Genomic DNA, 23,530 nt, shown 5'->3' on the forward strand with positions numbered 1-23,530 from the left:
ATGATCAAAAGTAATAAATAGCAAATTCAGTAAATATATAGAGTTTTAGAAGTTCTGTCCAAGTCAACCCTAGCTATGGCAGCCGTTTTGGGCCGAAACCCAGCCAACGTGTAAAAATATCAATATCAGCTGGCTGAACAGCAATCATTGGAAAATTAAGAAAATTAATATTGGATACTATTTAAATAATCAAATAATTGTTTTAAGAATTTACCCCCTTCCGAAATCAGTGTTTCTTTTTGTTGCTACAGTGTGATGTTTGAATGATGTCTGTGCAGAATTTGACACTAGAAAGATGTTTTCACATTCAACTGCTGAAAGTTGAAAGTTTCTCTGTGCTAATTGAAAATCAGATTTTTAAGGGGTGGAGCCTACAAACATGATTAGTCACATCACTAATAGTTTGGAAGTCAAACCTGGCCCAGTACAGGGACGCTAGAAGTCAGTCAGAGTTGAGGGTGCTGTAAGAAAGTCTGTATATATAATGACGTCATACTAAATGCTAAATGCACAACATTCTTTTTTCATTTTTGCATAAATCTGAATGGCTGGGATAAACTATTTAATGGTTATTAATAACACTCACATTTTACAACTTTTTAGTGGATAAAACGGAGACAAAAACAAGGTAAAACCTCTTTCCTGCTGTAAATACCACTGTACACATGTAAATCCCAGTACAAAGGGACAAGGATTGCCAGATTTTAGGTGGTTGTGCAGTCCCCTCAGCACCCACATACACCTTATGGTCCAGTATGCAACTTCTACAGTTTGATGTAGACATTTTAAGCCACCAGTGCACATACACTGAGAATGGACTTGACAGTGAAGTAAGAGATATCTTGTAATCTTGGAAAACTTTAGAAAATAAAAAACATTTGCATATTCATAGATTGTAGAATTTTTAAGGGAGTAGATGCCTTTTTAAGGATTTTACAATTATACTTTGTTTGCAGAAGAAACATATGAGACACACATTAGTGTTCCATCAGACTAGTTATATATATGTCTTAATACATGGCTGGTGGGTATCTCTAATGACAATGGGCAACTGTGGTTAAGAAGGTAGAGACGGCCGTTGACTAATCACAGGATTTACATTTTGATCCCCAGCTCTTTGTCTTTGGCCAAAACACTGAAACCCAAATGACTCCTGATGGTCCAGCCAGTACCTTGCATGGTAGCTTGCTGCCATTGGTGTTTGCTTAAGTGAATGAGAAGCAAAATCTTAAGCACTATATAAGTGCAGCCATTTTGTATTTAAACACATTTAAAAATACAAGTACAGCATTTTTTGATTTTATCATCTTTTATCTCAGTTGCCCTCATTTGCCAGTGGAAATGTATTACAACTGAATAAACAAGCATGAGCCACGGGTGATGTCAGTGAGAACACTGACATCACCCGTGGCTCATGAGATTAAACGTAATAAGCTGCTTTAGGTTGAGAATAGAAACAATAAGAAGTGGAGCAGTCTGAGACGTACAGACAGTGTGGACAGTGTGGTAAGGTAGCAGCTGCTCACAGACTGTCGGTCTGCCTGTATTCTTCATAATTGACACCTAAAGGTCTGATAGCACTCACCAAGACTTGAACCAAAAAGGTAAATCAGTTGTTTATTTGGGTTTCTGAAGGCATGTGCAAAATATTATCCACTTGGTCAATATGACCCCAAGAGATCTAAGCTTTTTAACATTCATTGTAATGACATAGTAACTTACCAGCTGTACTCTCTCATTTGCAAATTTTCCAGAAAGCATCTGATTGACTTTATTTAAAGTTTTTCTAAGTTTTGTTAAGAATTAAATCTGTACCGTGTGAACTTCTTCTCTTGTTATTTGGAAATTTTGGAAATCTCTGTTTTTCTGATTAAAATGTAAGAACATAAATTATATAAATGTTGTACTTATTCGACATTAAGATATTTTCCAGTTGTATCTATTAATAGCCAGTGTTCATTCAGACAGAACTAATCGTTTTCTTTAGACCAGCTGCTTAATCAGCAATCTGTTTGTCTGCTGACAGTTTAGCTTTGTAAATGTGTTTGAAATTTACTTAGATATTTGGAATTTATACCTTTATATACTTTTATTTATTATGTATTTCTTTTGATCAGTGCTTTCCCAAGAACTGTGTTCATGTCAAGGATGAGAAAAACAATATTAGGCCATCACTGGCACAGAAAACATTATATGTAATTGTTATTATTATTCACAGGAGTATTAGTATTATTGGCGTTGTCATCATTATTTACCCTCTATTAACCTATTTGCAGTGCATACACTTTGGTGTAAAATTGTGGATGTTGTCTTATAGCAACACTCATGTTCCCTTTCTTACAGTGAGAGTATAAAATATTTTCTTTTTAGTACGTGTATGCCAGAATTCACTACAAAGCAATTTCATGCAAGATTACATTTAAATATATCAAGTTTATCATGGTGAAACACTGTATTTTCTTTGACTTGTCTTGCAGTTAATGTGAAACTGTTTTGGATTTAAGAATGAGCAAGAGGGGGAGGAGAAGAAACAGCAGAAGAAAGAGCTCCAGCAGCAGTAAACGTGAGTTGGAGCTTTGGACAGAGGGGAGGGTAAAGTGAGGTTAATCTTGTATTTAGCTGAGTCACATTTTTCCCACACCTGCATTCAGTTTACCTATATTTGGACTTCTTCAGACCAGTAGAGGACTACTGATGGCTACTGAATATTGGGTTTTATAGATTAATTAAGATTAAGTTTTATAGAAAATTTTCTAAGAAGTTAAAAGAAATTACTCAGGCTTGCCTCTGCTGTCCATGGAGCATACGCTGTCAATCAGATAGATAGATAGATAGATAGATAGATAGATAGATAGATAGATAGATAGATAGATAGATAGATAGATAGATAGATAGATAGATAGATAGATCAGGATCAGGATCAGGATCAACCTGTATACATGGCCTGTCCCCATAAAAAAGAGGCCCAGCCTCCTTTCACATTACTCCAGCAACCTAACAAAATACCACCAACAATTCAGCTTTTTTCAATTTTACAGAATTAAATAAAATTGAGATAAATAATCTGAAATAATCACTAATGATTATGCGTCACCTTGTGGAGGATAAAGGATGCCACGGTCAAATTCACCACAAACTATGAGCCAAGCCAGAAATGTATCAGGCCTGCCCTCACTTTGTGCCATGATCGTAGAATAGTTTTGGCCCTGGACTTGTCCCCCTCTCAGGGATCAGGCCTTCAGACTGAAAGAAGCACAACATTTAAAAAAACAAAGGGTCTGCGTTGTTGTGGGTGTGTTGCTTGAGACAGGAGTTTACTATGGAACTCATATTCTCCTTTGTCCTTTCTAGTTGGCAGGTAAACAGTTGAATTATCCCATTCATGTTATGTAAATAGTCTAGCAGGAATGTGCATTTGTAAGTATTTGATTGGCCATGTATTATAGTGTTTACTGATTATGATCAAGGAGGATAAAATTATTGTTGCCATAATATCTTAAAGAGTCGTAAAATCCTGTCTCATAGTCTTATAAACCTTTGTGCAGAGTTCTGGTATTTAATAAGCCCTCACACCTAGATTTCTATATATTAAAACCAAACTTCCTAGATCATATGTCATGTGTAGTGTACGGAATCAGGACCTGTAAAATCAGACTGGGGCCTGCATGGGTGATTTTAATTGGCTGTGCATTTAAACACATGTACCTGTAAAACTTTTATAAATGCACCTATGAGATCAGAGCTTGGAACAGAACTGTGGTCACAATACTTAATACGTATATGTAAACATTTCCATCTTAATCCCCAAATATTCCCAAGAGATAACTGCTCATCATTATTTTAATATATTTAACATAAAGTTGTTTTTTTTGTACTTTCAGAGAGTGTGTCACCATACATCTTTCAAAAGCAGAACAAAAGCAACAGTGTCAGCTACAAAGATGATATTGTTGAAAAGGGTGAAACAGATTCTCTTCGAAAGGAAAATGTTCTGTCAGGATCTGAAGATGAGGAGAAATACAACAATGCTCCACCAAAGGAGAAAAGATTTAAACAAGATTATTGTGTGAATTCATTTCCAAACCAAAGGAGTATTTATACAAAAACTACAGAGGACAAAAAGAAGGGAGTGAAGATAGTAACGTCAGTGTCAGTCAGTGACATGGAGGATTCATCTCCAAAGATCATGTTTCAGCAGTCACATGAACCCTTATCTGAAAATCCAGCCCACTCGTCAACAGCAGTTACTAACATTATGAAGATAAACTGCTCCGGGTCACTTATGAAACTTGAACTTCAAGAAATTCTACAACTGAATACTTCTGGCATCAAGACCACATTTGTTTTCATAAATGAAAATGGGGACTGTCCGGAGAGATTTTTTAATAGCAAATGTGAGAGGACATGGATACCAAACAATGAGTCATCTGAGCAGCCACCACAAAATGTAACCAATCCCAATGGAAATCAAGACACAAGTTACAGATTTACTTTAGGCAGTATGAATGAGCCAACAGAGGCACATTGTGATTCAAAATCTGTCAGTCCAACCAAAATATGGGACAATCCAAACTACTCTCAAGGCTGCAGTGATCACAAACAACTAATGTTGGGAACTCATCCACTGTTAAATATCAAACCTCAAGAGAACAGAAACCATTTTCGTAAAAGAGTCAGTACTGATCAGTTCTGGGACATTCCTCCACCTCGAGAGTTTGCAGACATCAAATATAACACTATAGAGGATCTAACGAGTGACCTGGCTTCCTGTAGAATTGGTGCTTGTAGTCCTACTGGTAAACAGCAAAGGGAATTTCATCCGACACATAATATAAACCATAATGAAGAATCTGGATGCCCATTTCCTGTAGAGGCAGAGGAAACAGCCGATCTGTCACCTTCATTTGATCAATTATCAGAATCTGACAGCTATGAGCCCATGCTCATGATACCCTCCTTGTCTACTAACAGGTCCAGCTTCACCAAAGATTTCATCAACTACCAAAAGAGGAAATCTTGGATTAGAAACAATAGCATTGGCACTGTAGAACACAGAGCATGTTTGTTACCAAAGAAAAGACGCCAAACATTTCCTGGGATGTCAATGAGTCTAGGATTAATGCAAGAGGATCTTCTGCTGCCCTATAGTGAGTCGTTTTCTTCTTTGATCATGTGCTCGCATCCTTTCCAAACTGACAGACTGGGAAATATTCAACAGGGCAATGACCGGTTTTCTGCATTTGGAATAGGAAATTACAATTCTTCACAAAGCAAGGGGAGCTCTAAACCTGTCTCAGAAGTCCCAAACATCTGTGATGGAAAGCAATCATTGCTCAGTCCATCCTATATAACCAGCACTGAGGATAATCCTGATGATGTGTTCTCTGTCATTGAACAATGTCGAAGACGAAGCAGCATCAGACATCATCGTAAAGATCTCAGACAACTAGACATAGACTTAAAACAGAATGTTTGTAAGGACATGGAAAGTTTGGACACTGATGATGGATATAAAGTTGATCAAATTGAAGTAGCAGACAGTGGATTTGACCAAGAAATAGGGGAAGCAGAATATCACAGTCCAGAGCCCCTTACAGAGGGGCTCTGTCGAAGAGCCCTCTCTATACAAGTCATTCCTCCATCTTGCAGTGGCTCAGAGGAGCAAATGATACAGAGCCATCCTGTAATATTATTCAAGAACAATATGGTTGAAAATGCAAGCCAAGAGGATTCAGTCTCAGTTTTCCCCGAACATAGTAAGTCCTGTTTGAAAAAACCCGGCATGTCCCCTTTGCAGGACATGAATGCTCATTCATTAAACAAAAATGAAATTACAGAAGAGACTGAAACTAAACCATCTGGTGAAAAAACAGGAAATACCAGCCATTCTCCGTCACTGATTGAGGATTCTAACAAACCTGCAGTCACTGCATCACGTCCTGCCAAAGATTCTACAGACACAGAAATCCACTCAAAAGACAGTAAAACTGACAAGGCAGATAAACTGATTGTATCCAGATGTAAGTCACAGTAGTGTTTGTGAGATACTTTCAAATAAATACTGAACAGCTACTTTCAGGTAAATATTTACATAAAATCACCTATTGATGGTTTATCACCATTTCCAGCTTCCTTAGATGCCAAAGAGCACCTGAAGCCTGTGGTTCATAAAGATGCAGACACCAGTGGCTCTGACCACTGGGCCAAGAGGCGAAAGCTCTTCAAGGAGAGCAAGCAGTGGAGCTCTGCTGGAGGAAGCTCAATTACCAGTGACATTACAGAGGAATCAGGTAACTTTAGGGCTGAGCCCCAATTTGAACCCAGGTAAAGTAGACTTACTACATTCATTCAAGAACAGTACCATTTTGGCAAATCTGTAGCACTTACAATCACTACTCACTTATAGAGGGTGCTACCACCTGATTGAATAGATTTTATCTATCTGTCTATCCCACAGTAGAGTAATACATTTTGTTTGTTAGTATTACAGTACTTGGTCTTTTGTATTCAATTAAAACTAATCTATCCAGGGAAAGAAGACAGCAGATAAAGAAGAAATTAGCAGAGGAGGCTGAATTCATTGTGGATTTATAAAGTGTAATGATAATAATAGCGCCATAATATCCAGATCAGTATCGGCCCGTCGGTTGAAGCACTTGCATTCTAAACTACAGAAAAACCTTGAACCATTATGGATAATGGTCAAAATGTCTACTTGTACTAAATAGGCGGAGATAAGTTGGAGGGGAGGAGATGCTGTTCATGTTCAGAATAGAATCACCTTACAAATCGATTGCTATATCTTAAAGAAACGTAAAAGTAAATTAGTGACTTTCTTCAGCACTGATCTCAGGGTACCCAGGCACAATCTAAATCAGTGTTTGCATTTTTTGTTAGGTATAATGTTAATAATGGAAATATATTCATAAATATTGCATATATACCTTGCTGTGGCGCTCCTATTAGATGACAATACAAGCAGTGCCCCAAAGCCAATTTGAGTTTGAGACAGGTGTTCTAAGCTGTAATTGCAAAGGGACTTCTACAAAGTACTGATATAAATAATTATGGGTTATTGGGTGTATTGACTGGTATCCATTTAAAATTAAATCTACAACACAAAGTGTGCATAAAGTGAAGGAGTCTGAATACTTTCTGAATGCATAGTAGTTGCAAACAGGTTCAATTGGACCAAACAAAATGGTTAACAGAATGATCTGGTTTCCAGTGACAACTGGGCAACCATTATGGTTTAATCCTGTACCCTCAGCAAATCAACAGTTGATCAGAAACATGTGTCATTATGCACCTTATATGTACAGCACTGTATCATGTATTTGTGTGTTTTCTCCTGTACTTTTTTCTAGTATCGGAGGATACTCGCTCTATGGATATGACAGTTCGAGACAATGAAGACAGGGGCTTTTATACTGAGACTTTCCACTCTTCAGCATGGATTTACCAAGGAGATGATATAGACTTAGGGACTATTCCTCCCAGCCTCAACGCCCGAAATCGAGCTGTCTCAAGTAAGCTTCTTCATATTCATCATCATCAGTGACTACTATTAGTGTAGTTGTTGCTACTGTTGTTGCTGTGCACCTGTTTGTCTGTCTGTCTGTCTGTCTGTCTGTCTGTCTGTCTGTCTGTCTGTCTGTCTGTCTGTCTGTCTGTCTCTCTCTCTCTCTCTCTCTCTCTCTCTCTCTCTCTCTCTCTGTCTGTCTGTCTGTCTGTCTCTCTCTCTCTCTCTCACCCCAACCCACCTAGAGCCGAAGGATCTGTCCTAGGATTCTGCCTCTTAAAAGGCTGTTTTTCCTTGCCCTCGCCCCCAAGTGCTTGCTCATGGTGGAACTGTTGGGTTTCTGTAAATGTTATAAGGAGTTCTGTCTAGACCTGTTCTATTTGAAAAGTGTCCTGAGATAACTTCTGTTATGAATTGGCGCTATACAAATAAAATTTAACTGAATTTAATTAAGCTAGAAATTCTGATTCTACAATAAACTCGACTTTACTCTGCTTGGTGATGGACAAATGTATTCAGTATTGAATCAGAAGTTCTTCAAAGAAAATGTACACTTACACTGAATAAAACTTTACCCTCCTTTTCAGTTCGCGAGAGGACTGTCAGGATCAGCAAAGGGACAGGAGAATATCCTTGGGGCCTTCGAATACAGTTTTCTAAACCCATTGTGGTTACAGAGGTTGACACAAGTAGGTGAAGTCCTGACTCCTCTAGGTTTTATGTCTTTCAACTGAGATGTTTAGTGAGTTTAAAATTCTGTGGTGGGTGTATGCAGAGGTGAGTTGAGAGGTCATCAAACCAAAAGATGTCTATGAAAAGAATCAGGATAATTGTAGACACAGTAGTGTTAATGCAATCACATGTGGGCAAGATGTGGGGTAGTCCTATAAGCATTTATTGTTTAAATTGTATTGTTTCTTTTTCTTTCTCTGAATTTAATTGATGAAACCAGCTACAGTATGTTTATCAGGGTCTCAAGTGGCTGTCCCAGCATGCATTGAGAAAGAGCTCGGATACACCCTAGACAGGATAAACACAGACCGACAAACATATTCATACCATGATCAATTTACAGATCCTCAATTCACTGGGGGAAAACCCACACAGACACAGACATAGACATAAATACATAGATCTTACCTGTAGGTCTTTAGCTTCGTCAACATCGCCATCATACTGGACCTGTCCAAGACTGGCCTGTAAACTAATACAGGTCAACTGGGGAGCTACCTTTTTTTCTGGATTAAACTAATATAATTTTTTACATAATACATTTGGTTTATGATAAACAGTTCCCCAGTTTACTGTATTTGTTTACAGGCTAGTCTTGCCCTATCCAATATGGTGGCAACATTGACGTACAATCCTGTGGCCAATGTGGTGTCTATGTATATATGTCTGTGGACACAGAGAGACGAAGATGTAAACACAGCTCGAAAATGCAGTAGGTTTAAACCCAGTGGCTGAGTGCTATGACTTTCTGGAGTCTTGTCGTCACTGTAAAGTTGCCAGGCAAAAATCGACAACTTTTTATCACTAAGAATTGTATCTATTTGTCTGTATGGTTGGTGTCGTTTCATTTGGTAAGTGGCAGTCTATGTGTTTTCTCTGAAACAGGGGAGTAAATAAAGATAATGCAGGCAGTGTGGTTGCGCTGGGGCTCATGGGGTAGGGAGAGAGAGTGACCTTGTAATATACCTGTGTGTTAAAAGAAGAACTAACTAACTATGTCAAAATACAATGCCTCAAAAAGGCAAACCCATCTCCATCATCATTTCTTCTTTTTTCTTTCCAATCTATAACAACATTTGTTCAACATAAACCATAAAAACTATAAATCAACTATAAAAAAAACTATTAATTAAATACATAACAAAATATTATTTTATTTTTATGTTCTTGTCATATACAGATATTAAATTATTATTGCTGGGTAATATGTATTTTGATGTTGTCCAATGTGTCTTTTTGATCATGTGACGAGACAATGCATTAATAGTGTGCTCTGTGGCCCGCCGTAACTACCTTACGCCACTGTTCTGTAAGTTAAATTTTTCTTTTCTTCCAGATGGGGCTGCTGAGGAAGCAGGCCTGATGGTGGGCGACTATGTCCTAGCTGTCAATGGAACTGATGTCACCAGCATTCCTCATTCTGAAGCTGCCAATTTGGCCAGGCAAGGTATGCTGTTTTCAGGTCTGATAATGGCTGTAATCAGGCCACACATAAATCCACAAAGGACTTTTATTTAGTGTAAATACCAATTGAAGCACTCTCAGCACACAGACCAGTGTGTAACATTCACATTCTACATTCAACATTCTACTGGTCGAAATGTAATATTCATAGTTATGTTTTCAATTGTGTATAATCACCTGAATATAGGAACCGTTTTGTTACCTTAAAATAAGTTGGTTATAGCTACAGACGGCTTCAATGGCTAGATAGGGGCATTTGCGTTTTTCACACATTTTGCAGCCCCTGTAGTTTTTGATGATGGTGAATCTCCAGTTGTAATCTGCAATTACAACACTAGATGTCCCTACACTGGTTCTTTAATGTTGGGAACACGTAATGGATTTGAGGTGAAATGTCTACTGTCTGACTTTCAATCATGTTTTATAACAAATTATTGTAGGTCCAGATGTTCTAACGTTAACCATTGGGTCAGACATTGCTCGCAGTCCTAATACCCCCAGACCAGCATGTCGTGGTTATCTTCACAAGCGTACCCAGTCTGGTCTGATTAAAGGCTGGAGGAAGAGGTGGTTTGTACTCACACATGACTGCTGCCTTTACTACTACAGACACAAACGGGTGAGCAGGGTGCAGTCATCATTATCATATACTGTTGTAGTTTTTGAAACTACAGTCCACACAAGTGACATTACATTCACATACATACATTTGTTCATTACAGGACGAAGGCAAGAGGCAGGCTTTGTCAGCAGTTAAGCTGGAAGGGGCTGAGGTAGGACCAGATGTTTCCCTGGGAAAACCCTTTGTGTTTAAGTGTCGCCCTCAGTCTGGAAATCGAATGTACTTCTTCTGTGCCACTTCCAACCAAGAGATGAAAAGGTATAGTACATATAAGAACTTTCAGTAACACTTTACAACAGTTCAGTAATGACACAGTAATGGTGGGATAATAGTTTGATAATAAATAAGTAATACTAATTTATCAAGTAAAATCTTGGTATTAACAATTGGTATATCTGGGTAATATTAGATTGAAATAAAAGAAATTCAATACATACTACACATAAATATATATATCCTTTATATAATACATATATCATGTATTATTATATATATTATATACTATATACCTGTCTTATTATATCTATATCTATAATTATACCTATATGTATATATGTATATGTATGTGTGTGTGTGTGTGTGTGTGTGTGTGTGTGTGTAAAACTCTTTATATGCATATATTACTGTCATTCATCTGTTTTTATGTGTGTTTAAAGTTGCACAAAAAGCTGAATTGTAATTCTGAAAAAAAAAAAACATCTGTAAATATTGAAAGAAATTTTTAATGCTTAGCTAAAGGAAAAATTGGTGTTTTAAATGAATAGATGTGATAAAGACTAAAGGTGTATTCACCTAAAAATCACAGTCATGTGCATTTTTTTTTTCAACATCAACAATGATTTGGTTTAAAAAAAACATCTTGGATGCACAATATGTTTAAGCTGTATTTTTGTAATTTCAGGTGGCTAGAAGCTATGGGGAAAGCTATTCATCCCATCACACAGGTAACATCATCCAAATATGTATTCTTATACAGATTATACACCATCAGCTATAACATTATGACCACTTACGGTTGGAATATATTAGGCAGCAAGTGAACATTTTGTCCTCAAGTTGATGTGTTAGAAGCAGGAAAAATGGGCAGTCTAAGGATTTGGCTAGACGACTGGGTCAGAGCATCTCCAAAACTGCAGCTCTTGGGGGGTGTTTTTAAAAAAAAAAAAAAAAAAAAGTGGTCCAAGGAATCTTCGATGCACATGAGGCAGGCCTGTGTGGCAAACAGACAAGCTACTGTAGGACAAATTGCTGAAAAAGCTAATGCTGGTTCTGATAGAAAGATGTCAGAACACATGCATTTCAGTTTGTTGCATATGGGGCTGCATAGGGTGGGTGCCCAGGTGGTCATAATGTTATGGCTGATGGGTGCAGTACTACACACTGTATTATTATCACACCTCCCACTGTTTATTCTGTGTAATGTGTGTGTGTATATATATATATATATATATATATATATATATATAAATGTATGTTGGTCATGGGTTTCACACTTTGTCTGTAATCAAAAATCAGATGGGGGACCCTGGGACAAAACCTTTTTTAAAAACCAGGGTCTGTGGTCTAATTAGTGTCAATTTAGTGGTCCTTGGTAGAAAAAAGTTTGAAATCCACTCTCTTACTGTATTAATTTCGCACTGTTCATATCTATCCCTCACTATCATTGTACATCACCACTGTCGTGTTTCAGAACCACGTGTGGGTAGATGTCATCAGACACAACTCTAATCTGCCCCCGCTAGCTGTGAAAAACCCAGAGTGTCTCGGATTGCTTCATAAAATGGACAAATGCAAGGACATGTGGGTACAACACTACTGCATTCTGAAGGATGCTTGCCTTTCCTTGTACAGTGGTATCCGCGCAACTCATGCACACGGTATGGATATTTTTCAAGTTCCAAATGCTGACATGCTTTCTTTTTTGTGGGTGTGCTGAATCTAGAATAAGTCTATGAGATTAAAGGGAATTCATGGTTTTTATATTCTTTAATGACAGTTCTAAGATTTTTAAACATCAACAATGAGTTGGTTTAAAAAAAGAAATGAGCCATTTTCTGTAGTTGACAAAGGTTATATTTATTAAATAAAAGGCAATATGCATTGTTTTACACAGTTTATACCCTAGCACAGAATTAAAAAAAGGATTATTTCATTTGATAACAAATATTTTGTAGATTTTTGTCTAGGAAATAAAGGAACCTCATTTTGTTAAACAAATCTTACCATGAACCCAGTATCATGAATTGTATTGAATCGTGAGTTTTATTACATCGCAAATAAAAACAATGTAACCTGAGATAAATAGTCCTGTTGTAATTGTTGGGTGATGGTGACGGAGACAAACACAGCAGTAGACCTTTTTCACGGCATATTTTGCCAATAAAAAGTAGGGCAAACACAGGTGCTACAATAGATTATTATAGATAATTAGGCTAATTTCCATTTAGTGTAGGAGAGCTTTTCCAGTGAGCCAACATGTAGTAAACCCCTGTTTGACACGAATGGAGTAGAACCATAATTAGTATCATTGGTCTTTGTTTACCCTACTATTTCATGTCAAAATGGCTGCTGTAAAAAAGATCTGTAGTGTATGTTACGCCTGACTGGCATCAGAACAAATGGTGTACAGTAGGGTTGTGTTACTGAAGGATCTGCTTAAAGCCCTCACAATCTCATGCAGGAATGTAGAGCTGAAAATACAGCTGAGGTGGGCCTAATCACAGATAACAATGAAAAGCCAATATGGTGTGCTTAACCCTGTCTAAAGGATAGTTACACCAGATGATGCAAAAACATGGCTAGGAGAATCATTAAGGATCATAACTGCCTAGACAATGGCCTTTTCTTCCACTATGGATACGCTAGACTAGCATTGAGAGATTCTACCCTAAGGCCACTAAGATGCTAAATGAGGTCACTGCCTCGATCCCCCTGGCCCCCAATCATACATATATGTATTACTATTTCTATTGTATTTAAACTCTTTTAAATGCAAGAATTGAAGGAACTGGTGGGATAACAATTTGCTGTGATTTGTACCTTATATGATTATATGTGACATATAAACTTGTTTAATTGAGTGATTGATCTTACAGGAATGCTGATTTTGGAACACTACTGAACGATGACTTTATTAGTGACATGTAGCCTTGTTCTTGAGGAGACACTAACATACTTTATGTTGGGTTTGTCATCCATCTGTGGTTGATGATATATGTTGGTTGTTGGTCCCTGCTCTTTGTTTGTGTTAGGCCAGGTTATGCAGACTACCTGTCTGTGTGAGAGCTGAGATACTGGAGACTGCATAATACACATATAAAACATTATATATTTACAAATCACAGATAGATAGAGTGTAAATACAGGCCCAAAATGGACCCAGAACTTCTGTAGGTCTGGCTAGGGTTAGGTTCCCGGACAGAATGAGATTCAGCAGCTTATAGCTTCAGCCAGTCACAACAAACAACTACACACATAGCAACATAATAATAATAGCAGATCATGTATGTCTCACAGAAGTCTATACTTAAGTCCATGAAAAATGTACTTAGATATTGGAACTCTCCCAAGTAAAATTACAACTTGTTGCGTACAGTAACAGTGAGTCTGGGCTAGTCTTTCCTCTGCTCACTGACACATACCGTCACATATTAATAGATAGATACTTTATTCATCCCCAAGGGAAAATTCACAGTAGGACACAGCTCTTCTCAAATTCAGCACTTGCAGATCTGGTTCTTCAAAATGTAATTAATATAATAGGAGTAAAGTCTTAAATTATTGTTGCTGTAGTCACGGAGCTGCTGAACAGCTTCAACGCCATTTGTTTTTAATGTTGTTTATATGTGACATGTTCTACGTAAAACAAACTTGTCACCTACAATACAGCTGTGTCACATTGACCTTTTTCTCTTACTTTTTCTCTTTTTCCTGACCTGTTTTTATTTTACCACTTAGCACACATTGTCATCTATGTCTTCAGGTGGGATCTACCTTCAGGGGTACATAGTCCGAGAGCAGCCCTATGGAACAAAGAAATCCGCCATTGAGCTGAAACCTCCGTCTGATGAGTTCAAGACTTTTTACTTCTGTGCTGAAAATCCAAATGAGAACAAACGGTGAGGAACTTGTGCTAATTTTTATTCAGGAACTATTTAGAACTTTAGTTTTTAAGATTTTAGTACAGCTCTCAGTACTTTTGCAACTTCTGACTGAATCTCTGTGGTTTAAAGTTTATTTTCACTCCTGCATTCCTGTTTGAACTTTTATCCAACAAATATCAGCCTCACTGATCAAGCGGTATTTGCTGTGTTTAGTTAATGCATATCAAACATCGGCTACAGGAGCTTTAAATTAAAAGTGTTCAGCCCACGAACCAATGGGTACCCACCCAAGTACCAATGCTACATAACACAGTTACCAGACCAGTCATTATCAGCAATGCTGGCAGCATCCGGAGAAGAGCCAAAATGTCTTAAAAATGATGTTCATATACAGCTTATTTGCAACATCAAATATGATTTGTGAGAAGAATGCCACCTGAGACCTTTGCAATAAACCTATTTACAAAATCAAAAGATGTTCATTCTTAACATAATAGCTTTCTTTGGAAACTAAAGCATGATTTACATTGGTATGCTCCTATTTAGACAGTCAAAGCACTTAAGTTAGGGTTATGGAAAGACAGAGGTCTCTGATAAATATTTTAAAAAGTAAAAAAATTCTGTGCCTTGTACACACCTGTGAACTCACTATCTATTCTGATGTTGACCTCCTAAAACTGCTGTATAAGAACGTATTACCTGCTGGAGTGGAAAATTATATTCATTGACAACAGTCGGTGAACATAATCAAGGATTATTTAATTTAGATTTTACAACACAGGATTGTAAAAACAATATATGTATATACAAAAATTATATACAGTATAACTGATTATTAAGTCATAAAAATAACAAATATTTCTACAAGATGGAGTCCTGAGGACACATTAAGCAGTTACACAGCCTTAGGGAAGAATTTGTCTTTAAGTCTGGTGCAGAAGCTTCTGTACCTTTTTCCTGATGGCATCAAAATGAACAGTCTGTGGCGGGTATGTAAGGGCTTGACCTTTATTATTATTATTATTATTATTATTATTTATTTTATTTGAACAGGGACAGTGCACAATAAGACATTAACCCTGTATAAAACAAGGAGAGATGCATTGCACCAAGTTTTAGCAAGTTGCTATTTTCCACCCATAGTCCCTGGGCAGGTAGCTGGAACATACAATAAATTAAAAACAGTTACTAAATTCACAGTTGTACAAAATTTCAATTACAAAGTTAAGAATACACGCATTCCCACATCATTAAAACAATTTAAAACAATTTACCCTCCCGCCAACTTTTATAGATAAATATGCCCCCCCCTCCCATCAAATATACACACACACACACACACACACTCACACACACTCACAAATGTCTACAAGTTTGCTGTGACAGTATCCAACGTTTTGTGTGACATGAAAGTGTTTTAAAATCCGCACATGTAATCAGCTCTGTTGGAAGTGTGTTCCATTGATTTGTGGCAACAAAAGAAAAAGATGATTTACTAAATGAAGTCCTGCGTTTAGGAATACTGCACTCTCCCCTGGTAACTTATCGGGGTAGCTCTTGTTGTTTTTTATGAGCAGAGTGTAACCATTTTTTTCAAAGGAGGAGCAGTAGCATTATGAATGATTTTAAACAGTAGGCATACATTTGTGTGCATTATTAGATTTTCAAGATTTAAAATGCTATATTTGGTGAGTATATGACAGTGATGATATTGAATATTATTGTGTTTTTTTGTCGTGAATCTTAAGGGCACTTTTATATAATGATTCAAGTGGTTTTAAGGCTGAGACCAACTTGTCATGCAATAGAAAAGATGTGGGAGAATCATTGCATTTAAATATGTATGTGATGCTTCAACAGTAAGAGTTTCTTATGTGTCTGTAGTTTAATTCAATTCAATTCAATTCAATTTTATTTGTATAGCGCCAATTCATAACAGAAGTTATCTCAGGACACTTTTCAAATAGAGCAGGTCTAGACCGAACTCTTTAACATTAATTACAGAGACCCAACAGTACCACCATGAGCAAGCACTTGGCGACAAGGGCAAGGAAAAACTGCCTGTTAAAAGGCAGAAACCTAGGACAGATCCTCCGGCTCTAGGTGGGTGGTCGTCTGTCTCGACCAGTTGGGGTGAGAGAGAGAGAGAGAGAGAGAGAGAGAGAGAGAGAGCGACAGACAGACAGACAGGTGCACAGCAACAACAGTATTGGCAATGGCAGTCAAGCAGGACCATGGCAGGAGGCTCCACCAGGATCCATGAGAACCTGCGAGACGAGAAAGCACAAGAACTCCGGGGAAGAAGTGGAGTTAGTAACATGCATTAAAGGGACATGAATGAGTGCAGAAAGAGAGAGGAAGAGAGTAGCTCAGTGCACCATGGGAAATCCCCCGATAGTCTAGGCCTATAGCAGCATGACTAAGGGATGGTTCAGGACTCACCTGATCCAGCCCTAACTATAAGCTTTATCAAAGAGGAATGACTTAAGCCTACTCTTGAATGTGGAGAGGGTGTCTGCCTCCCGAACCACAACTGGAAGCTGGTTCCACAGGAGAGGAGCTTGGTAACTGAAGGCTCTGGCTCCTGTTCTACTTTTAGAGACTATAGGAACCACAAGTAGCCCAGCATTCAGAGAACGTAGTGTTCTAGTGGGGTAATAGGGTACTATGAGCTCTTTAAGATATGAAGGGGCCTGACCATGAAGAGCTTTATAGGTGAGGAGGAGGATTTTAAATTCAATTCTACATTTTATAGGGAGCCAATGCAGAGTAGCTAGTACAGGAGAGATGTGATCTCTTTTTCTAGTTCCTGTCAGTACTCGTGCTGCAGCGTTCTGAATTAATTGGAGCGTTTTAATGGACTTATTGGGGCAACCTGATAATAAAGAGTTGCAGTAATCCAGCCTTGAAGTAACAAATGCATGGATTAGTTTTTCTGCATCTGTCTGTGATAGTATGTGTCTAATTTTTCTAATATTACGTAAATGAAAGAAGGCAGTCCTAGAGGTCTGCTTTATGTGGGAGTTAAATGACAAATCCTGATCAAAGATAACTCCAAGATTCCTGACAGTGGTGCTAGAGGCCAAGTTAATGCCATCTAGAGTGACTATATCTTTAGACAATGAGTCTCTAAGGTTTTTGGGGCCAAGAACAAGAATTTCGTTTTTTTCTGAGTTTAACATCAGAAAATTGCAGGTCATCCAGGATTTTATGTCCTTAAGACATGTTTGTAATTTAGATAATTGATTAATTTCATTGGGTTTGATTGATAGATATAACTGCGTATCATCTGCATGAGGTTTATGAGGTTAAATTTCAGTGTGTTACTCAGCTTTTTAACATGATTTTTAAAACTAAGAGTTTGATCAAGGGTAACCCCTAAATATTTGAATTCATCCACATTTTAGATTTTTTGCCCATTTACTAAGATTTCAAGACAATCCCTGAGTTTGCTCCTGTTTGTAAAGAACATGGTTACAGTCTTTTCAACGTTTAAGGTCAAACAGGAGTTATTTAGCCATTCAACAACCTTCTGCATTTCCTTAGTTAACTTTATTGCAACCTCAGTTGCATTTTTTCCGTGAGTATATAACACAGTATCGTCTGCATACATTATGAAATTGACATCATTACACACAGATGGGAGGTCGTTAATATATATCCTGAAAAGCAGCGGCCCTAAAATTGACCCTTGTGGCACTCCCAGGGTGCATGCTTTAAATGGGGATAGAGTATTGTTCACCCGCACACACTGATGTCGGCCACTCAGGTAAGATTTAATCCAATTTTGTGTGTCTATGGAAAGGTCATAATTTGCCAGTTTGTTTAATAGTATGTCATGATTAACCGTGTCAAAAGCCTTGTGCAAATCAAGAAAAACTGCTCTCACCACGCCTCCCTGATCTAGGTATGTTTTAGTTACTTCAAGGAAGTAGCAGCATGCTGTTTCTGTTGAATGTTTTTTCCTAAAGCCAAACTGCATAGGATGTAAAAAAGCCCTGGAATCGAGGTGAGCAATTAGTTGTTCTGCTACAACCTTTTCAATGACCTTTGAAATGGCTGGCAGGATGCTAATAGGTCGATAGTTACTAACTTCCTTTTTGTCACCAGATTTATACACAGGGGTTACTATAGCAGATTTCAAGGCACTGGGAAAAGTGCTCTCATTAATAGATTTGTTTATTATTTTAGTTAAAGTGGAGGTTATACATTTCTTATGATTTTTTAGAAAGGCAGTATCAAGACCATATATGTCTTTTGGACAGGGTTGAGAGGACCTTTCCAACCTTTATATCATTTGTTGGTGTTATATGAAGGGCAGAACTGTCACAAACTAAGGAGTGCTGAGGGTGGATCTTTGGAAAATTCTGACCCAATGTTTGCACAGAATTTAAAAAATAATTCTTAAAATTTGTAGCGACAGCTAGGCTATCATCTTGAATATTTCCATTTATTTTAAGCTGTATGCTATCATATTTGGGCTTTTCCTTTCCAGTTAGTTAGTAAATACTACTAAGAAAAGAAGAAGAGGACTATAAATTAATATTTTTACGTGTTTCTGTTATCAAAATCAGTTTTTCACAAGCCATAACTCTGTTACCCTGGTAACACCTGAAGGTTTGACTAAGACCTGGAAAAATCATTATCATCCCATAAGGTTCGTAGGCAATGGAAACGTTCAGTACTTCCCTCCGCTCATAGTCATAGTCCAGTCATATTTGGCTTAGCTATGAGACAGACGGCTAACATTATGCTAGCAAGATTCAAAGTCAATAACACTGTGTAGAGTTGACAAACAGTAAATATAATTTGACAGAATGTTAAACAAAAAGACTAGCTAGCTATCCATTCAGTCATTGTCCCCAAATCAATATCCTGGATTTTCACGAAGAAACGATAGGGCATGTGTACTGACGGCTGCAGCCTGAATAGCAAGTTGAACAGTGAATGGAATGTGAGATGACTGCTTATGCAAAGTATCAGTAAGTGCAGAGGGGCAGTTTAGGATGTTACAGTCTCCATCCTGTGGTGTTCAGAGGATGAGGAAATGGTAAATAGACTGTACTTATATTGCACCTTTCTAGTCTTCCGACCACTCAAAATGCTTTCACACTACATGCCACATTTGCCCTTTCACACACATTCACACAGTGATGGAAAACCCCATCAAACAGAAACTAACTCATTCATGTAGCGGGGAGGAGCTGGAGATCGAACCAACAACCTTCCAAATAGTGGACTACCTCTGAGCCACAGCCGCCTGCAGAGGCACTCAATAGTAGTTCCAGCTTTACATATAAATTTTAGATTTGTATTTTATTAGACTAAATTATTTTCTTGTGTGATTGCTTGTGCTTTGACATATGTATTATTTGAAAACTTTTTTGATTAAGCAATACTTTGCAGAAATACACAGTTATATTCCTTAATTAAAAATCTTGATTTGGTATTGATATAGAAGCTCAGGTGTCAGCTTTAGTATGGAACATTTTTAATGACACCCTAGTTATGTTATGTTTATAAAGCTCCTGAAGTGGGAAGTAAGTGAGGCAAACACCATGTTAATGTTTCTGATGTTCTTTACAGATGGATCATGGCTATCCAAGCTTCAATAAAGAAGTGGTTGCCTTTACATCAGGCCCTTCAGGACTACATGAATCGACCACCAGAGGAGACCAGAATGTGAGACAGTGTACTCTGTAAATACTGACAGCAGGCTGACACCCTGTGGACCACTGGAGGAACCTCCTCAGTAAAATCCTGCTGCTAGTGAGAATTAGGCCAGTGTTAGAAGTACCTTCAAACATACAGCTCAGGAGAGAAATGGTAAACTCCACATTTCTAAATGCAAATGTGAGGGACAGGAACAAAAACTGAAAAACATGTGTTTATATTAATTTTTATATTTCCCTTTTGAATTTTCCTACATTGTTTTCTACAATTGCAATTTTTAATTTAAGCTTTTGCATTGAATTTTCAGTTGGGGTATTTCCATTTAACTCCTTCGATCAAATATAATTAATCACTGTTTCTTCTTATTTTTCAATGTTTTGTTTTGTTTCATAAATTATCCTTCACTCTATGCATTCCTATGTACAGCAGGATCTACTAGCACTTTACCTAAGCAGTTGGATGGTCAGGACTGTTTAGGACTTTTGCACTGTGCCATAAGGCTTTCAAAATAAGATTCAGAAATTCTTCAAGCTTCATTGTGCTCACTGCTGCATGTATTCCATTCCTTTATAAAATTCTGAGATTGAGACTAACAACAATGAAAATACTGAAGATGTCGACTATATCAGCTTGTTCACTTACAACCCTGTCTCCTAGAAATTACGTTTGTATATTTGTATTTCTATAACATTTTGTTATAATTTGGTGATTGTTGGGAGTTCAGAGACAATGTGTTTTGAAACAATGCACTTATATAATGCTGTGGAGTTGCAAGCAGTTGGATAGTGGGTGCAGGACTGTCACATCAGTCCAGGGTTCACGTCCACATACAACAAGCACTTTGGTTGAGGTCAGAGAAAGATTGTGATTTTTTTGTTAGGTTTAGACAACAAAAACACTTTTGGTTTAAGTCAGGGAAAGGCAACCAAAGCATGCTGCTGACTTTTGAATAAAGACATTATTCAAAATGTCAACATTTTTGCAATGAGCATTACATTTCCTTAGAAATGTATTTGCTGTCAAAATTAATTGTATATAAAGGTAAAATTGAGGAGGCAGTACTGTCACTGATGTCATCACCCATGTTGGTCTTTTTGTGAGTGTTTCATATAGGCTGTGTTGATGATGATATAACAAACCACCCTCTAAAGTAATCTTCTTTAATATTCATGTTCAGTATATTGTCACAGCCAGACACATTAACTAAGATGAATTAACTAAGAAACAGGCCATCATCAATTTTGTTAATTTTATATTATATCTCCAAAAAGTTGACTTTCTGATCATTTACACTAATATGGACTGTAATTGTGAGAAAAATCTTTGGAGAGGTTTCAAGTTGTGATACTGGCATTTCTGTGCTTTTATACTGATTCTATATTATTGTGTTTTTGTGCTACACTTTAAACTCACATTTAGATAAATAAATTTGCTCTCAGGCTTTTGATACTGCTTTTACTCTCTACAAGTAGATAGTAAGGCATAAATTATAATAAAATAATAAAATTAATTTGCTCAATTCCTCAGTTGACTCTTGTTTGAAAATATTTTTCTGAATCACGAAAAGCATGAATATTTTGTATAAGAATGTCTTTGGCCTACACTGCTTAAGGTGGCAATAGATAAAGAAACATGGGAAGAATGTTGCTCTTGCCTTCCAGAATATCAATATGCAACATATAAAGGAAGATTCAATATAATATTTATAATCTATAATCTTTTACATAATGTCTACATAACTCCACTTATTTATAGTAACATACATTATGAGCTTCTCCAACTTGTCACAAATGCCAATACAAATATTCTCTCTGGGAGTGCAAAAAAATTAAATTATTCTGAAAGGCAATATGCAAAGAAATAAGGTGATAGGGCAGCAACTGCTTCCCATTTTTATATGTTGTATACATCTTTGAAGTACACAAAAAAAAACTGTTCAATTTCTTGGATAATTGGATGGGACTACATGGTGCTCAATAGCCCTGTGTCAAATAAATACTATACTATTATACATACATACATACATACATACATACATACATACATACATACATACATACATATATATTTATAGATTTTAAGTCATGTAAAGTTGTGAGGTGGGGCCTCCATGGATTGGACTTTTTTGTCCAGCACATCCCACAGATCAATTGGATGGAGATTTGGGGAATTTGGAGGCCAAGTCAACACCTTCAACTCATTGTTGTGTTCCTCAACCCATTCCTGAACAATTTTTGCTTTGTGGCACATCGCATTATCCTGCTGAAAGAGGCCACTGCCATCAGGAAATACCGTTTCCATGAAAGAGTGTACATGGTCTGCAACAATACTTAGGTAGGTGGTACGTGTCAAAGTAACATCCACATGAATGGCAGGACCCAAGGTTCCCCAAGAGAACATCTCCCAAAGCACCACACTTGCCTCCGCTGCCACCCAGCTATCTACAAGATGTAAATGATGCACTGTGTGTTCTGACACCTTTCTATCAGAACCAGCATTAACTTTATCAGCAAGTTAAGCTACAGTAGCTCATATGTTGGATTGGACCACATGGGACAGCCTTTGCTCCCCACTTGCACTTAATTTGGCAGTTACTTTTGCCCAAAGTATATGACCATCAACATATAAAAGATCCACTCCACTTCATACACCTGGCTGACTCAGTTGTGAGAAGGGGTCAGCTGTCAATCATGACATGAAACCCAAATTTTATAGCTTCAAATAACTAATTAAAACCAAATTCATCACAATAATTGACACTTTACCATAAATAAGCATGATAGAACAATATAAAGTAACAGAAACCATTGTTGGGAAAAATCTATTTGACGAGTATTGTGATTTGATTGGTTTTTTAGTTTGGCCCATGTCCCATCTGCTTTCATAATGTTGTATGACACTGCATTTGTCTCACAGCCTGCTATAACATTGCGGCTGGTGAACCTAGACTAACCAGATACCCCACAAAACATAGTCCATTCCATGATTGCCAACTTAAAGACGCTTTCCCTGTGCTGTGTTCTATCGATTTTATGTGCATTTAACAGATCTGAAAATTGACAAAACCGAAAATCTACACAGAGAGTTACTTTCTCCCACAGAAAATACTGCTCTTGCACTGCCGGACATGCCCTGTTTTCAGCCTTTTCTTCCGTTACTATTATCACATTATCACATTGTAACCGATGGGTGACAGTACATTCCTACTCACTGTTTCAGCCAAGATAGACAGAAAGACGTTTTGGGCTGGTGCCTTGAAGATAGTTGATAATTGAGTCTCATTCATAGCATCAAGTTTGACGTTTGAGACTCAACAATCAACTATCTTTCTTGGCTCTGATTGGCTGTTTTCATTCTTGTAAATGCTGTAGGAGGAGCCAGAAAAACTTGTTTTTTCACAGATTATCTGTCAGG

At 37.4% G+C, this 23,530-nt stretch overlaps 1 protein-coding gene across 2 annotated transcripts; it reads left to right on the forward strand.

Annotated features, from left to right (window-relative positions):
* Positions 1–290: 290 nt before the first annotated feature.
* pdzph1 (PDZ and pleckstrin homology domains 1) lies at positions 291–21,642 on the forward strand. Of its 2 annotated transcripts, none has more exons than XM_051412259.1 (13): positions 291–1,604; positions 2,478–2,563; positions 3,882–6,020; positions 6,129–6,290; positions 7,368–7,529; positions 8,110–8,211; positions 9,591–9,701; positions 10,159–10,337; positions 10,441–10,598; positions 11,242–11,284; positions 12,031–12,217; positions 14,323–14,458; positions 20,030–21,642. In XM_051412259.1, exons 2-13 carry the CDS (start codon positions 2,506–2,508, stop codon positions 20,127–20,129), a joined length of 3,537 nt encoding a protein of 1,178 aa, XP_051268219.1. In that variant the 5' UTR covers positions 291–1,604; positions 2,478–2,505; the 3' UTR covers positions 20,130–21,642. The 2 variants fall into 2 exon arrangements, with proteins under 2 accessions (XP_051268219.1, XP_051268220.1); XM_051412260.1 differs by having other exon boundaries at positions 2,505–2,563.
* Positions 21,643–23,530: the final 1,888 nt, after the last annotated feature.

The sequence above is a fragment of the Dicentrarchus labrax genome, unplaced genomic scaffold, assembly GCF_905237075.1.
Source record: "Dicentrarchus labrax unplaced genomic scaffold, dlabrax2021, whole genome shotgun sequence".
Classification (NCBI taxonomy): Eukaryota; Metazoa; Chordata; class Actinopteri; family Moronidae; genus Dicentrarchus; species Dicentrarchus labrax.